Source organism: Corvus brachyrhynchos, unplaced genomic scaffold (genome assembly GCF_000691975.1).
Source record: "Corvus brachyrhynchos isolate BGI_N302 unplaced genomic scaffold, ASM69197v1 scaffold705, whole genome shotgun sequence".
Taxonomy (NCBI): Eukaryota; Metazoa; Chordata; class Aves; order Passeriformes; family Corvidae; genus Corvus; species Corvus brachyrhynchos.
This window is the reverse complement of record NW_008238346.1, coordinates 1,990,320-2,007,844: the sequence shown is the minus strand read 5'-3', so window position 1 is coordinate 2,007,844 and position 17,525 is coordinate 1,990,320. Positions and strand designations below refer to the sequence as shown.

Here is a 17,525-nt window from a genome sequence, read left to right as displayed (position 1 = left end):
ATCACAGCTACCTGCATTGAAGCTTTTTCATTTTTCACTTCAGACCTCTTGCTTTGGACTGAACTAAAATTCTACCTGCCAAAGAGTGTGTTGGATTCTGTTGTTTCTTCCAAACAATTGTTAATTCATTGCATTTGCATTTCATATTTGCACAAGTGAGGCTGCCAGCAGTCACTACACTGAAAGAGTCCATGCTTTTCATGGGAGGTCTGAAACCTTTGTGGGCTGGAAGTGCCCTGGCAGCTCACTCCAATAAACTCCTTCAGACATCAGATATAAATGAACGCGGCAGCAGTTTGTATTGCATTGCTTATTGTTAAGATTAGCAGGACATATCTGTTCTACTGAATGTTGGGGGTTTTTTAAATCAGGTAAAATGTGGCCTGAATGGGGAACTTGGTGAACACTGAGAGACTGGATCAGACTAGACTTCAAAAATAGGATGAGTTTTGTTAGGAATGTATAGTAAAATGCTATAAATAAGCAGGAATAAAAAGTTGCACTACAGCAAGATGGCAGAATGAATGATTAAGTAGCAGTTCTTCTGTGGGAAGAAGACTCAATCATAATCTTAAGATGAGCCAACACTTTCAGAAAAGAAAAAAGCATACAGCTTCCCAGATGCGTGAAGGAAACCTTCCATCCTTCTCAGCACTGGCAGAGACTCTGCTGAAATACTCCTTACCAGTAAAAGCAGTTACTGCATCTCAAGAAAGAGGAAGATCAACTGTAAAGGGTTGAGAGGAAAACAATGAGAATAATTAGAATAATAGAAAATGTGACTTAAAAGGAAAAGCCAAGAGAATTGGGATGGTTTACCTGGAGAGGAGTGGGAAATGGGAGACAGTCAGGGTATGTACAAATGGTCATCAGCTGTGTGAAAGTCAGTGGTAAACAAGTTTATCTGTTTCCTGTGTCCCTGGCATGTAGAAAAAGGAATTGTAAACCTGATTTTTAGACAGAAAGAGGTATGAGGAGGAATTTTCTCAAGGAAGGTAGAGCACTGCAAAACTTTGGAGATGTCTGAAAACATTTTAAGTAGTTGGAGAAAATCCATGCATCCCCAGGCAATGATGTTAGAAATTACTTAGATGTTCTGCCTTGTAGAAGAAAGTAACTTATGTAAATGCTTGATGTCTCTTGCAGTCCTGTGTTTTTCCTCAGTAGTGGGTCATGTTTTGTTCTAAGTTAATGCAACTTTTCATGTCTTAAGGTGGAATAAGAGAACGAGGCTGGTTCCCTAGGAAGTGTGTGGAAAAATGCCAGTATGACTCTGAAACGGATCAACCAGTGGATGGAGAAAAGAAAAGCAAATAGCCTTCTAATTTTTTAAAATATGAAATGGAATTTTTACTTCAGACCACAATCCTTTACTTGAAATTTTCTGTATATTACTTTAGACTTATGCAATGAATATGTTAGGATGAGGTTTTCTTTTCCTCACAGCTGAAAGGGTTGTATATGCCTGTGCCATGGTTTGCATACTTTTTAAACAATACATAATTGAAGAAGCCATTCAGTGGATTGCCTCCAAGATGCATCTTTTTCATCACAAGTCAGGATTGTTCTTTTCTGTTTGAATTGCATTCTGAGCATTCAGATTTTAGGTTTTTTTCCTCAGCCGCATCTGATTGTTATGCGTGCTGCTTATCTTTTGTATTTCTCTGAAGCTGCCCCTGAAAATCTTAAAATAAACACCTGATTCAAATTCCAGATAAAATTTGTTACCTGTGACTTTTAATGATGTCAATTGTCCACTTCAAATAAATGATACATTCGTATTCACTTGTGGGTTCAGTTGTTCTTAGACCTAGAAGAACTAGTTTATATGCATGGGAGTGTGACCTGACTGGGAAGTAAAGATTTAACCTTGTAAGTTGTTTTTAAAGGTTAAAAAGATTTCAGCTGTTGCAATAGGAGTATTCTGTGCTTTTAATGGCAAAAACTACAGCTAGCACTGTCTGCTCCCTCTGAAATCTTAGTCTGTACGCAAGAGATCTTGATCCATTTTAGAGTGAAAGGAAGCAGTAGCCAAGAATGAAAATTTTTGTGAGTCTATTTGCTACTAGCTGTTAACAGCCTTTTAAAATAATTTTCATTTAGCATCTAGTATGGATTATTAGAAGGAAGACCTTAAATTGGAGTAACTTACACCAGCTCAAGTGTTTTTAAATGTCTCCAAAATGCAGCAGGTGGTTTTGTTCTCTCATGGTGTAGAGGTACATGTCAGCCAGGTTGAGAGGTTTTGAAAATTACTGTCTTAAGCAAACACCTGGTTTACCTCCACCTGCATGAGTTGTCTCAGGCAGATGAGCATTTCTTAAACAATATAAAGCGTGTACAGAAATGCCTACATACCCCAAGCCAGCATTACTCTTGTATGCTCCTACTCAGATGCTATCTCTAACAGAAATCAGGTTTTTTGTCCCCTCCAGCTGTGCATTAGTGTGGATGGTGAACCCCTACTCCTAGCCTGTTTCTGAGCTGTGGCAAGGGAGTTAGTGTTCAGTTTTAGTAGTTTGGAAGCAGGTGATTTGCCTCTTGTGAAAACAAAGTACTTACTTTCTAGAAGCAGGCTTCTTTAGAGGTATTGGAGTGTATCATACTTGTAGTTTCCTTACTTGCAAGGATGTAACTATTTTGGAATGTGAGTACAAATTAACACAAAAACCTCCGAACTACCTGGAATACTTATAGTCTCAACTGTAGTAGTTTCTGATCAGTGGCTGTAGAACCAAAGATTACAAAAAGAAGCTTCTCTTCCAGCAGAGGAAGCTGGCAGCTAAGCATCTCTCGTTCTTGAATTTGACCAAGTGACCAGGAGGGAAAAACAGAACTCCCCATGCTAGGAAGCCAGTGATACAGCTTTTACAGTTGACTTGCCTGTAGCATTAGAGAAGTATTCCAGTGTTGTCTTGAGAGCAAGGCTTGCAATAATGACCCTCATTAAAACCAAATTATGAATGAAGAGCCAGTATTTCCCTTTGAACACTTCCTGCCTGCATCAGGAAAAGAAGAGACTAGCCAGGAATTACTAAGTTGCAGGCAGAGCAGTTGTTTCATAGAGGTTGAAAGAAAAAATAAATTTGGTTTTGGAATGCAACTCTGATACGATTTCAGAGCCAAAATCAGGCAGTTGAATTCCTGATGTAGGGCATAGGAGTTGTTTCCAATTTAACTAAACAAATGTTTGTCAATGTTCATATTAAGTATCTGCCTTATGTGAATCATGTCTTAGTTATGATATCTCATTATTCAGCATATGTGCATCTCTGTACTGGAGACCAGATGAGTGCTTTTAAAAGCAACTTGGAAAGTCTGGATGTTATTTTAGCACTAAATCTTTGTATCATGGCAAAAAAAAAGTTGCAGAGAGTTGAACTTCATTGTACCTGTAGCCATCCTTACCTCAAATCTTCACCAGGTACAACAGTGCTCCAAGCCTGCTGTAGCTTTTTCTAGTGTTCAAACAATAGCCTGAAGTAATTTTTGCACCAGGTCAATGCAAACATGCCTAAAGTGCCCCTGTTTTTACTTCAGATCCATGTTGTGGAAGTAGTTCATATGGCAGAAGTGGCACACGAGACCAGTTTAAGACCAATTTACGCTTGAATTGCTGTATGTGTTTTATTGCTCAGGCCATTCACCCTCCAAGCCCATCTGTGCAGGGAAGCATCACTGTTTATTGTATCAACAAAAGTACTTTCCAGGTACTGCAGCAGGTGGCATCATAGAATGCAGCCTCGAGTTTCTACAGATCTCAGTGGCACTGGATTTACTGTCCCCAACTGACGTGCTCATTTTTGTGTCCAAAATCAGGATACACTTCTTCTTCCCTCTGGTTCTTTTTTTTTTCTCCCCAGTCTCACCTGGGGAAAAAAATTAGGCCACCACGTGTTTTCATGTCACATTGCTTTAAGGAAAGCCTGGGAAAGATAAGCAACATAGTTACACATGCACTTTCGGAGACTTAGAAGCCTTTACAGCCTCACATTTCTGCCAAGCACAGTAAGTGACACAATGGTTACCTGCAGATGTCAAGGTCTTTGGGCCCAGACTAGAAACAGAATTGGGTCAGTTGTTTTCACTAGTCAAAACTAAAGCTGCCTCACAGCAAGGGGTGGATCTTTTGATAAATCTTGCTTTCATTTTGGGATGGCTGACCAAGAGCATTAAAGAGGGAGCGGAACAGCCACTAGCTGAACAAGACAGGGAAGACAATTCTTGTACCCAGCAAAGAAAACTGGCCTAGGAAAGCTACAGATATGCCTTCCACATGTTGCATCCTCGCTAGCACTGCGTTGCCTTTTGAACTGCTAGAGCAGACTACTGCAGGGACAGGGACGAGCTCTTAGCAGAGACAGCAGACTGATGGAAGATGTAAGAAAATGTTTGCATCTTGCTTAAATAATTTTCTAAAGCAGCAGCTTTAGCACAAGAAAATCTCACATCTTATTTCATGTGGTAAAATCACTGTTTCAGCTCAGCCTGTGCTGAACACAAGGAAAAGAAAGTCAAGTAGAGGAGCAGCTGGACTACAGGAGCAAATCTGGACTACACTACACTATATGGCTGGAGCTGTGGCTGACCAGTGACAGCATAGGGAACAAGTTTGTGTTCTGCAGCAGTTGAGTTCTAGCCATAAAGAGCCAGGCAGCTGACAATGTGGTTGCAGCAGAGCCACAAGTAATTCACACGGGCTTTAGCTGGATTGTGCAGTCTCAATTTATTGCATCCTATATCCTTAGGATTGACAGCTAAAGTTTCACACTTATTAGGCTCAAATTTGTAAGTGTAAAGACTTTAACACTGCCATTTCACTTGAAAATGTGCAAAAACTGATCCAGTGCGTCCTAAAGAATGAACTCTGTTTGCTATAGACAAATGTACTTTGCAAACCAGTTGTTGCCAGATTACTCATTTTCATTATAAACAACCTATACCCTGTGGTCTAGGACTAGGAACAGGAAATTCACTTTTGTGTTTGCTAAACAGACGTTAGCATGAATTCATACTGAGTTCAGTCTGATTGCAGATCAATCCACAACAAGCCACAGTGGAGTTCATAGTTCCAGCAGGAAAACAAGATTTGCTTTTGCCAGTGAGAAGTTCATACAGCTGTCTTTCAAAGGCTTGAGGCTCTTGCGTGTTTTTGCATTTCAGTCACAATCCAAGAAAGATGAAAGTTCTGGCTTTGCCTAGACAGGTGATGCTCAGTCCCACAGGATGTTAACACTGCTAATTGTCAGTTATACTATAGCTGTCTTCATCCAAAAGTCATTTTTCTCAGGTACTAGAAACAAATTAATTTAAGTTCCTGTTTCTCTCCACTCAAGCCTGTCTTCACCATAGGCCATGTAGTGTCACAGATTTAACTACTCCATGCAGTTTAAATTAAACTGGCCATTTATTCCTGAACAGATGAATAGAGGGCCTCAATCTCCTTCTGGAAGAATTTAACAAGGTCTCCTCGCTTTGCCTTCAGTGTTGGTGTCAAGAGTCCATTTTCTACAGAGAACAACTCTGTGTGGATGTACAGGTCTTTAACCTATTAAAAGAAAACAATTTAGCATATAATGCCTAATTAAAAGACAAACAACAGTTCTTCCCAGCTTCCTTGGGCTCAGTGCAAGAATTCAGTCCCAGGAGATCCAGTAACTAAACTGGTTTTTTGGCTGACACAAGAGGGTGAAACTCCAGAACAGCCCCTACAGCCTGTTGTGAACCTCCACACTATCTCTTGGCAACTGCTACTGTTGCCCTGCACAGCTACTGGTCTCTTGGTGTAGAGACAGGCAGCCAGTGTTTGACTGCTTCAGTTGTCGAGGGCAGCTGCCTCAGGGCCCCTCCTGGCACAGTCAGTAGCAGGAATTAAGACCTCCCAGCCATTGTGTTAGCAATACAAGTGCTGGTGACAAGCAGGCTTGAAAGTACTCACTTGTTCAAAGGATTTAAGGCCAGCGTCTCTTCCCAGTCTGATCAAATCGTCTAAAATAGCTTTCTTCACTGCCTAGAAGAAGCACAGCAGAAGCAGAGTGGGTAAAGCTGTCATTCTGTAATTGTAGCTCAAGACCATAACTATTTGCCCAGTCAAGGAGAACTGAGGATGGAAAGAATACATATTTAAACATTCAACATTTCTTATATTAAGGCCACTACAAAGTCATGTCTATCTTCTCATTGAAATGGAAGCAGCGATAGCCCTTGAAGCAAGAGACACCTATACTCAGTTCCAGTTTTTGCTGTAAGGCTGTTTGCATGACTCACCCAGCATTAAACCAGTTCAATTTACCAAAAAAAGGTGAATAGAGCAAAGTCAGAGCAATGTAAGATTGGACTTAGAATTAAATTCTGTCTCTAGCCCACTAAACACAAAGCCACTCACAGGGTTTTTGCAGAGCTCTTCAAAGGAGCCTTTTACTCCCAGTTTTGCTGCAAATTCTGGAAGCATCTCAGCATCAGGAACCACTATACCTATTAAAAAAGACTGAAAACAAGTGGAAGTAGTCAGGCTGAGACCAAGATAAGGCATACTAAATGTCTTTGTGAGCTTGCTTGTGGACAGTGTTTCTATGACAAGTCACATATACATCCCCATGCATTTTCAGAGTTTCAAAGGTAGCCATGAGGATTTCCAAGTCACTGAGAGTTGTGACAGCAATAATTGAAGTACTGACGCAGTTTGCCAGGTGTGCTCAATGATCCAGTAATTACTTTTGGCTAGTTTACAGATTGAAGACTGGCCTCTGCTAGCATAGGTAACACCTCCATGGCAAAGGAATGGCAAAACACTTCTGCTGTGCAGAAGGGCTGAGAGAGTTGGGGTTGTTCAGCCTGAAGAAGAGAAGGCTCCAGGAAGACCTTTTTGTGGCCATTCAAAACTTAAAGGGAGCTTGCAAGAAAGATGGGGACAATTTTTTAGTAGGGCCTGTGGAAATAAGACAAGAGGTAATGGTTTTAAACTATAAGATAGTAAATTTATATTAAATACAAGGAATTTTTTGAAAGTGTCAGGGTGGTAAAACAGTGGCAGAGGTTGCCCAGAGAGGTGGCAAATGCCCCATCCCTGGAAACATTAAAGGTCAGGCTGAATGGGGTTCTGAACAGCCTGAGCTAGTTGAAGATGTCCCTGCTCATTGCAGGGGGGACTGTTCTATGAATCCAAACTGTACAGAGCTGACCTGACATACTAATCCCACACGAGTATGTAATTAGCCTTTACCCAGCTTGCAAAAATGCCAGTTGGCACTTGGGAAGTCTGTAGGTCTGAGAACATATTCCTATAAACACAGCTCTCAGGAACATACTTTGTTCAAGGACTCTTGTACATACATACATTTGTACCCTGCTCATCCAGGACTCATTGTGGGAGGAAATCTTGCAGGATACTCAGTTCTAACATCACTTACCCTCAGACTTTCCCCATGTACAAAGACCTGGGCTACAGGAGCACTTCTGATATAGACATTCTCTATCTTCTCTGGAGCAATGTATTCTCCTTGTGCAAGTTTAAATATATTCTTTTTCCTATCAATGATCTTCAGCGTTCCATTCTAGAAGTTAAAAGTGGAGGTCATTAGTTCCAAGTCCCTGTCTTGCTTATATAAGAAAAGGTATACAGGCTTTGTATGAAAGGTACATCTGGAACTAGTCTAGAAACCACATACTGGTCTTTGCTTTCTACAGAGAGGGGTTTGTCTAATTTCTCCAGTTAGCTCAGGACATGATTAGATAGACAGCTCCTTTATTCTCCCCAGACAGAAACCAAGATACCTTGTTATGTCACTTCTACAGTGAAGAATAGTCTTAACTACAGGCCTAGCAGGTGTTATTTGGTATCTTGTAACCTAATTGGTCTTTGGAGCTTTGCCTGGAGTTACCTAGGGAATCTACTGTGTAGAGACTTTTATCCTAGAATTCCATCTTTAGAGATCACTGTGAAGTAACAGGAATTCACATGCAAGAGATGGTTTGTATTAAGCAATTACTCACTGGCAACCATTTCCCTATGTCTCCAGTGTGGAGCCAGCCATCTTTATCAATTGCTTCTGCTGTCTTCTCAGGGTCTTTCAGATAACCCTTGAACACATTTGGTCCTTTAATGCAGACCTATAGCAAGTACAGAACACTGTTAGTCACCAAGTCTTATGTTCCAGTATTTCCTGACATGCATAGGAGATAATGCCTACCTCGCCTTCGTTGTTAGAAGAGAAGTAGCTCATTTCTTCCACATCATCTAGTTTTATGATATTACAAGCCAGAGGGGCTCCAACATGGCCTAGGAGAAAAAAACAACAACAAAAAAAGACTGCAGTGATAGTATATACCTACTGGCTTTGTTCACCGCTTTAACAAGAACCACTACTGTTTAAAGGAGTCTGGCATCAAACGTTCAAGCAAGTTGTTGCAATGCCATTTTCAAACAGTTAATTTGGGACAAAAAGCAGCTAAGACTCTAAGACTTAGAGCATTATTGCTGTAATCAACCACACCAAGCACAAACCACTCCTGCCTCCTTAGGAGCCCCTCTCATAGATCCTGGTATTCATTTGCATTTCATCCTCATTATGCTCTGCAGTTACTGTGTTCACAACGATGGTGACTTGAGTCTGCCTTTAGAATATCCAGTACTTATCTTATGGTAAGATAGAAGCTAAATCTTCAAGGTCCTTCAGGAAAATAATCAAGTATCATGTCTAATATTTTTGAGTATTTAGGAGTATTTTTTGAGTATTTAGCGTCATTTCGGAGATCAAGCTAGTTTCTTAAGGCCATTTGGGAAGTCCCTGTCCAGTTTGCTCAGCTCTCTCTATTCCTTTCCTGTATTCTGGGGCAGAGTCTAAACTGACCTATGACACTTTACACCAGGGTTCCTCATCTGGTTGAGTCAAGAATTTTAGCATCTATTAAGCAAACAGGTGATTGTTGATACCAAGAATCAGTTTGAGTATCCATGATTTAATTTTCATTAAACTGAAAGCAGTAGAGCACCTAGTATTGAGTGCCCCTTTATGCAGACAGCTCTGGGAGGCTTTCCAAGTCTCAGCTCCCATACCTGTTGTCCAGTCTCCAGGCATTGAGAAAGTGGATCCAGCTGAGCATTCAGTCTGGCCATAAGCTTCAAAGATCTGTGCAAGAAAGGATGAGTATTCTTGAACATCAAGTCCTTGATCTGAAAGGCCTCAGTTTCAACTGTGCCCATGGTCAAGTGTTCTTCTTAGGAAGGAAGCCAGAACAACCTTTGCCTTTAAGATATCTTGATCTTATTGTGTAACCAGGTGTTAAAGTTCACCTATCCAAACTTTGCTTCGGTCACCTTGTCTTCTGTTCTCAAATGTGCTACACTGGGAGCTCATTGACTGTCAGAATAAGCCACAAAGCTCAGAGGCAGCTGCCTGACTTTGAGTGCTGTATGTTCCAATTTCTGCTGCTCTATTCCTCTTCCCAGAGCCTACAGCATAGTTTTTTGGTAGTGTAGTTTGAAGTGAGTCCTGCAGAATTTTTTTCCTGTAACAGTTAACTCAGATGAAGCAGTCTGTAAATACCCAAGACTGACAGCAGTTTCCCCAGGAACAAGCTGAGCTGGACCCCAGCTATATCATTGGTCACTCATTTATGCATAGTTAAACAGGGCTTAATTTAAAAGAAAACTCATCTTACCTGACAGCCTAATGCTGCTCTAAGAAATGTCAGGACAGAGGGAGATATAGGAGCTGCACCTGTTACCATGATACGCACTTTTCCACCCATGGTTTCCTAGAAGTGAAAAAGAAGCCATCAGATCCTCCAATAGTACATTGCTCAGCTCCCTTACACTTAGAATAACTTGCCTGAACTTTTTTGAAGACTAGCTTGTCCCAAATGCTGTCATTTCGAATGATGCCCTGTTTTATTTCAGCCATCTTCATAAAAATAGCAAAGTTTAACAGGTAACGCTTCACTGGGGTGTTTGCACCACTCTGGATCTGCAAGGAAAAGTACCAGTGACTCTTGAGTTTAACTCCCATCTGTACCTCTCATTCTTGTCTTGTTAAGAGGCATCATATCTTACTTCAATGCTCTAGGGTCTGTCTTCACCACTGTGGTGTCTAGAAGGTGACCCGAAAGGCAATACTGGTTCATGTTACTGCTGAAACACTACAGCCATTGCTTTGAGGAACAGGGATCCTTTTAGCTTTGCACTTGATTCATTTGCACTCCAAAAGTTAACAAAGTTTTTGTCTCTTAACAGCAACAAACGTAGCCCAGTCATGACTGGAGACACTGTTCTTATACTCCCAGAACTCTGTCCATCTCCTCAGAAAGGATTCTAAAAAATTCTTCCTGCTAAGGGGTAATTAACTAGTGGGGATATTATGGCATATTCAATATTGCTTTGTATTTGTATGCTTGCTTGGATATATGAACATGAAGACAATTTAGCTAAAATGGCTCACGTACCTTGTCATATACTCTATTGAGCAGTCTTGGTACAACTGGAAATAGCGTTGGCTTCAAGGTTTTCATGTCATCTGTTAGCAGCTTGATATCTCCTTGGAAGAAGCCTACTTTTGCTCCACAGCTGTACACCACGGCCTAAAAATTGACCAGACTAACTTTAGTCAAGAAGAATTCCTAGCTTCACTAGCCATAATTATTAGTCTCTGAAAAGCAGCATGATTTCCAGTGTCCACTTGTAGGAAAGTTACTCTGTGAATAGGTTTTGAGGACATACAGGTTGCTAACATGTCTTTTACTATAATTTGATTTATAAAAGCTCAGATATATATATATATCTGTACATACCTGTACAACTCTCTCAAACATGTGAGCCAAAGGAAGGTAGGAAATGGCAATATCAGAACTTGTACACTCAATTGTGCTCTAGAGGGAAAGGAAGTAGAAGTAGGTTAGCATTTTCTATGCCTGCTTGAGTTACTTTTAAGTAGAAAGTAAATAAAGTTTGGATCAATTTGAGTACTTTGAGATAGACACTTCCAATGACTGAAGCAACTCAGGCTCAGGCTCATCCATCACCTCTTCAAGATTTGCAGCTGTCCCTTAGCCACATTAAATCAAAATTAGTTTTATGTTTTGGCATGACATGAAACAGGTGGTTTAGTACTCCTGGTATTTAGGACTGACACATTCTAGAATAACTTTTGTGTAGAAGTTCTTATTCAAGTCAAACGAAGTTCCTTGCAGTACTATTGTCTCATTGAAAATGGGGCACTTAGGAAAGCATCAATTTCTGGGAGTGAATGGTTTACAGAAAATGCCCACATTACAGCTGACTTCATGACTTAGGGACATATCCTGGAGATCACCATTAGCAGTAGCTTACCTCTGTGCTCCTAAGGAAGGCAGCAGCATTTGAAACAACATTCTGATGTGTCAGCATGGCTCCTTTAGGGTTACCTTTGGAGAGATCAAGCAAGGTGAGCTGTGGCTCTTACTGCTTCTGCTGGCAGTTTCCCATTTCTTGTCTGGCTCAGTTTGAACTATCTCAGTACTAGGCTCAGTCACAGCAAGCATTGTCTTAAGAGATCACAAATATGCCTCATCCTGAGTGCTTTCCGCTATGGATATTACATAAAAGAGATGGCTACTGAAACAGCAGAGCACTTGGGAGTAGCATAGAAAATGCTGAAACATGATTTTTTTTTAGCTCCTGTGGATCAAAATACACAGTTGAACAACCAATCTCTTTTACATTAAGGCTGCATTTTTCATAGGGTCAGACAAAATGAATTTAGCTTTTCTTGCCCCCAGCTCTAAGAAACTTTGTCCTAGTGCACTTGACTTGTAGTGACAGTATCCCAAGTAAAATGCAACAGTGGTTTGACACTGCCCTAATTTACTTGTTTACTTCCATATTCTTAGGATTTCTTTTTTTTTTTTTTTTTGCCAAAGGGAGGCTCTTTCAGTGGGGAAGAATCACTATGAATTCTTACCTGTGGTTCCACTTGTAAAACACACAACAGAAAGATCTTCAGGCTTAGGAGGCTAGAGAGAAAAAGCCACATAAAGTCAGTGTAAGGATTATGATGCTTATCTGCAATTATATACAATTCTTAACTGTGACGAATCAGGAATTCTGGTTCACAAAAAAAATTCTTCCAGCCTCCTCTACTAGCAGCATAGCAAGAGGTCTTTCCAGAGACTAGTTTTACAAGTCTATAGCTGTTTCACAGAGATACTTACAACTGGTTCTCTGATGTTGTTTTTTCCCAGCTCCTGTGTTAGAGAAAAAACCACAGCTTAACAGATGTGCACAATAGGTGAATAGGTAAATGCATTTCAAATGCAACAACTGTTTTACTACTTTGCTTCTCAATACTCTGTCTCATTCAAACAGGTACGTCTTCCTGAATCCAATACCCATAACTGAAAAACTGCCTGCTGCAAGTGTGAAAAGGACACATTTGAATGTGTGGAAAGTGATCAGAACTACTTAAGGAATTTGGAAAACCTGAGTGGAGATGTTTCCTTTTATTTGACATAGGGCACATCTCTTTACATGTATACAAGCTTAAGCCTAGTATTGGGCTGTCTAAGCAGCCAGTAATTTGCACTTACTGTTCCAATTAGACTCGAGTGCCAGCTTAGAAGCCTGATAAATCCTGTTACAACAGTATCAGGAATTAAGCTAAGCGAGTCTTCGGTTTAATGCTTACTGGCTGTCCACAACACAGACACAACTTCAGTCAATGGTTTGAACTCTGCAACTCAATTTAGCTGAAGATATCAAATTTCAAAATGACTGCTCATCAAGATCTCAGGTACAGCTGCAACAGTCGAGTAATCCTTACATTAAAGTGTCATTGCTGCCACAGAAGATCAAGGTGTCCAGCTGGCAAAGTATTCCAGAAGCCTTTAGCCACCTACCTCAACCTCCTGCAGTGACAAAATTTCAATTCCCACTTTAGCTCCTCTGTCCTTGAGCTCTTTATCAAAGAGATCCATGAGAACAATAATCTTCAGACATGGGGTCTTTTTTTCCTCACAGTTCTTAAGCAAGACCTCTGCCTTAGCAGGTGTGTCACAGATCACCACACTTATGTCAGCTACAGAAAAGAAATTATCAGAAGTCTATTTAGAAGACATGAGGCCAGTGACAGCTCAGCAGCACATACTTTTAGAACATAACATTGGTTTGATGCCATTTGCATTTGTTCATACAGATTCAGTGGCTGGCTTACAGTGCTAAGACGGTTCCTCCTTCCACACACAACTGATTGGGCAAACCTGAGATTCTGGCAATATAAAGTGAGGGCAAATGCTGAGGAGATGAAGAGAAATATCTTTTCTCACAGTCAAGATGGACAGTGAAACTTTTGGTATTGCCATGATATTGTTTGGGTTTAGCCATCTTCCTTAAATCTGAAGAAATTTGGGCCCAGTTGAAAGAGGTAGCTAAAATTCTTGAGTTAATACTTCAGCTGCCCTGCAGATGCAGTTACAAAAGCGTTTTCCTTTAAGTCAGCAGAGGAACTGGATTTGCCTAGGCCTGCCAGTTCCCAGTTAAACTGGTAAATCACAGCTGTGTAATCCCAAGACAAGACCCGTTCCAAGGTTCACCGCCATAACTGTTGAAGGGATTTTGCTTGGCAAATCCTTTTTATGGGATGAATCCCAGATCACTGTAACAATAGTGGATATTTATTTCCCCCATATCTCTCCTAAGACTGGGGGAAGAAAGTCTGAAGATTTATTTAACTTCCTTGCCAGTTTATTCCATGGTGGCCTGCTAGATGTTGTCTCTACAGAACATGCAATAACCTGATAGATTAAACAGATTTAGGCATACCTTTACCCTTCCCTCCTCCAGTCTTTTCATCCTACAACTTTAAATCAGACACACACATCTAGTCTTAATTTACATGCAAGTCTGTCTGCATTGTCTGTTTGTTTGGCAGTGTGGGAGTTCAAGATTGCAAAATCTCAAGTAGCAAATAGTTGAGCACTCTGATTGCAGAATGGTCCACAGGATCTAGCAGATCCTTCAGTGGTCTTGCAATCAAGACATTAGGAGACATAGGAAGCCCACTGGATTCTTCTAGGCATTGAACCATGTGCCCTGAAAAGCAGCTTAACTAACAAATTAAGTGTCTATAAGAGCAGCAAGGTTAAAGCTACTCTGGTTTTTACAAATTCCCTTGAACTTAGCCCTCCCAAAACAAAGTTTCCTAGAAAAATCCTTACGAAAGAGTGAAAGTCAATATTTACCTTTGTTAAGAATATATACAATGGCCTCTGGTCCCAGAGTGTCATAGAGAGGAACAGCAACCATTGAGTAGGTATAGCAGGCATACTCTGAAATGATCCACTGAAAAGAGAAAACAGCATAGCTAAGGAAAACTAGGAGCTCTCAAGACAGGATTGCCTACAGACTTCATACTGCTTGACTAGCCCATGCACATGGCAGTGGGGGGCTATGTAAGGAGCACATCCATGAGAATCAGAGTTGTGAGAGATCATTTTATTACATGCTTGGAATGGTATGTGCTCAGTCAGTAAAAAGGGAATTGGGAAGGAAAAAGTTGTGATTGTTCCTCATGTGGCCTGCAACTATTTAAATACAGCCTCTCCTCTCACCCCAAGGTGTCAGAATAGTGTAGGAAAGAATACACAATTTGTTGCTTACCTCTGGTCTATTCTGAGCAAAAATGCCAATAAACTGGTTTGATGATGGTTGGCATCCTTTTTGCAGAAGCCCTGATCCCAGGTATTTAGTTCTGTCCGAAACCTGCAAGGTAGTTTTTCCCCCACATTAGTGTTACAAGGCAGTACCCCAAATTAATTCATCTGTCACTTACAATACTCACCTGTTTATATGTCAGCCACTGATAAGGTTGCTTGGGTTTCCTGTAGCCCAGACAGTCACCATTTCCTAATGAAACAGTTCAGAAAAGCAATTTCAAAATTCAGTACTGAAGTTGCATAACACTGCAATAGAAACACTTGAAGTGGGAAATGTTTTCTGTCAGACATTCAGGTAACTGCATGGAGTGCAGGTCAGTGTCCATGGTTAAGCACTCTGCCCAAACCAAGACTGTAAGACTTACCTTTATCCTTACAAGCAATACTTCTAAGATCTGGTGATATTTTTCCATTGCACAACCCATGTGAGGTTGAAATAGCTTGCAAACCATCACATATTTCCATGCATTGGACTTGTGAAGTGACATGCACAAATTCGTATCTATTGTAAACAGGCAGTAATTTCACAGGAAAACTCTCATCATGAGACAAAGGAGAGGTTTTTCCCCACCCAGTTCCTCTGATGCTTTGCATCTGCTGACTCTTGACTGAACTCTACCATCTTCAGCTTCTGATGTTTGTTCCTGCCCAGTCTGCCAAATAAGACTAATGCTAAATTGGGACAGGGACAAATATGGTCACTTGTCTCTCCACCCTACAGAAGGCTAGAAAAGCTTTTGTTAGCCTGCACTGTTACCACAGCTAAGACCCAAGGAAAAGGATCTTGGAAAAGTTTTGTTTACTTGTGATAGACAAGTACTAACTGCCAGATGCAAAGCTTACCAGAAATATGAACTCCTCTCTGGAAAACTTCATATAGGGTTTTAGCATCTTCAAAGTAATAAGAAAGCAGGTTATTATCTGTCAAGAGTGCACTTCTTCTGGCTCCTCTCTAGGAAGAGAGATGGTTATGAAACAGTGCAGAACAGATGAAATGTCATTTGTTCCTCAGCCATTCTCTCAGCAATCCCCTTTAAAGCATTTCAATAGCATTGCATTGTTGGGGAAGTCTTTTCCCTTCCTGATTTTGATCTACTCAGTCACATGCAGAGGAATTTTCTCGATGGCCCACATTAACATTCAGTTATAGGTTATTGAGAGGCCTTGACTAAGACTGAGTTGCTAGCACTTGCCTTAATTCATATAGTCTATCACCAGTTTCAAAGGTGATGCAGTGCATTGAAAACACAGGAAAAAGTCAGTGACAGCCAAAGCTATCTGGTAAAAAGCCCACCTAATCCTGGTTGGATGGAGCTGCTGTTTCTCATCTTAGCATCTTAAGACTTCCCTTCTCCCCACCACGCTCTTGAGTTGTACACCTGGGAGAGAAGGCTGTGCACATCGGACAGGAGATCTTCCACTGACACCCAGAGTTAGAATGGATCAGTATTCAGATTAAGCTCCAAAACAGACCATGCCCACAAGCAGAGAAAGCATTACCTCAATTCCTACTGACTGCTTGTTCAAGTCAACAGGAGGTAAAAGAGGTTTCGGCCTGCTTATCACCCACAGGAAGATGACAGCTCCAAATGCAATAAGACTGATCAATGCTGGTGTTGGGAGAGGTGAGAATAATACTTGAAGTATCCAGATCATTGTGCTGGATCAGTGGAGCCAGAGTTGAACCTGAAACAAACAGGAGGTTTAGTAGACTTGGGTTAGAAGCTTTAATTACTTATGAGCCATGGTTACTTAAGTAGCTTGTTAAACAATACTGCAAATCATTTCATCAGTTTGCCCCTGGAGCGTCCTGGTACAATAGTGAATCACACTTACGCAATGTTTTAAGCCTCTTAAGAGATCTCAAGTCACCTGTCACCATAAATCTTAATCTATGCTGCATCCAGCTCCACAAAAAGCCAAAGCCTGATGAAGTCAGACAAGGAACAGATTCTTTCCATCCTCAAGTAAAAAAAAAAAATCTGCCTGGAGAAAACCAGTATATAATTTCCCAAATATATTCCCCAAGTATAACCAAAAAATGCCTTCTTACTTCCATGATGTGAATCAAGGAAGTAAGAAAATTCCTTAATATCATAAGTGTTCAATAGGAAGTGGTTTTGCTGAAATAGTAAGGGTATTGATAAATTACATGTTTGATACACTTACACATATGTCTGCAGGATAAGCTGCTCTTACTGTTCATGCTAGACAAATATTTCAGAGTGACAGTGTGTTCAGCCAAAGAGAACAACACAAATCAAAACTGTGAAAGTTGCTTTCCACTAGGAAGTGGTAACCTGGGAGTCAGTGTGTGCAGTGGAAGTCTAGCTGGGAAATACAGAAGCAATTCTGCTGCTTGCATCCCCCAGGGTATCTTCTGTGAAGGGCAGGGAGGTAGAGGCACCTCCATTCTCCATCATGAAGAGTCAGATGTACAAACTTTATTCCTTTAGCTCAGAACCCACTACTAAATCCAAGTGACAGAGCAAATCACATTTGCACCATTTGTATGTTGGAAGCTTTCTAGACTGACACATCTATTCTCACATCTTTTTAGAGGGATGCCAGAATAGTCATGTTAAAACTCCTGTCGTGGTTTGGCACTGACCCAACACCAGGCACCCACAAGAGCTGCTCATTCACCCTCCCCTGCCACAGCTGGGCAGAGGAGGGAAAAGAAAAAAAAAACAACAAATGCTTCATGACTGAGATAAGGACCAGGAGAAACATTTCAAGGGTGAACCAGGCTCAACTTAAGTTGCAAAGTGAATTTATTACTAACAGAATCAGAGGAGGATAATGGGAAGTAAAATAAGCCCTTAGAGCACCTTCCCCCCCCC

The 17,525-nt window shown here is 40.8% G+C and overlaps 2 protein-coding genes across 7 annotated transcripts in view; one reads left to right on the top strand and one right to left on the bottom strand.

The window, feature by feature from the left end:
- Window positions 1-12,607, top strand: part of ZDHHC6 (zinc finger DHHC-type containing 6) — a 21,311-nt gene extending 8,704 nt beyond the window's left edge. For 3 of the 4 annotated variants that reach the window (XM_017735188.1, XM_017735187.1, XM_008634417.2), the window contains one exon: window positions 1,214-1,785. In XM_017735188.1, the coding sequence (XP_017590677.1) occupies window positions 1,214-1,317 (104 nt within the window). In that variant the 3' untranslated portion in view covers window positions 1,318-1,785. Of the gene's footprint in view, window positions 1-1,213; window positions 1,786-12,337 lie in introns of those variants that run through there. The other variant, XM_017735189.1, reaches the window with a different exon arrangement.
- The window catches only part of ACSL5 (acyl-CoA synthetase long-chain family member 5), a 31,340-nt gene continuing 17,428 nt past the window's right edge, over window positions 3,614-17,525 (bottom strand). For all 3 annotated transcript variants that reach the window (XM_017735185.1, XM_017735186.1, XM_008634415.2), the window contains 20 exons: window positions 16,183-16,368; window positions 15,526-15,634; window positions 14,808-14,872; window positions 14,627-14,728; window positions 14,209-14,308; window positions 12,868-13,046; window positions 12,184-12,216; window positions 11,934-11,985; window positions 11,324-11,397; window positions 10,786-10,863; window positions 10,441-10,575; window positions 9,831-9,965; window positions 9,661-9,756; window positions 9,056-9,128; window positions 8,190-8,278; window positions 7,993-8,109; window positions 7,410-7,553; window positions 6,386-6,487; window positions 5,939-6,010; window positions 3,614-5,548 (listed from right to left, as the gene is read on the bottom strand). In XM_017735185.1, the coding sequence (XP_017590674.1) occupies window positions 5,408-5,548; window positions 5,939-6,010; window positions 6,386-6,487; window positions 7,410-7,553; window positions 7,993-8,109; window positions 8,190-8,278; window positions 9,056-9,128; window positions 9,661-9,756; window positions 9,831-9,965; window positions 10,441-10,575; window positions 10,786-10,863; window positions 11,324-11,397; window positions 11,934-11,985; window positions 12,184-12,216; window positions 12,868-13,046; window positions 14,209-14,308; window positions 14,627-14,728; window positions 14,808-14,872; window positions 15,526-15,634; window positions 16,183-16,338 (2,052 nt within the window). In that variant the 5' untranslated portion in view covers window positions 16,339-16,368 and the 3' untranslated portion in view covers window positions 3,614-5,407. The remainder of the gene's footprint in view (window positions 5,549-5,938; window positions 6,011-6,385; window positions 6,488-7,409; window positions 7,554-7,992; window positions 8,110-8,189; window positions 8,279-9,055; window positions 9,129-9,660; window positions 9,757-9,830; window positions 9,966-10,440; window positions 10,576-10,785; window positions 10,864-11,323; window positions 11,398-11,933; window positions 11,986-12,183; window positions 12,217-12,867; window positions 13,047-14,208; window positions 14,309-14,626; window positions 14,729-14,807; window positions 14,873-15,525; window positions 15,635-16,182; window positions 16,369-17,525) is intronic.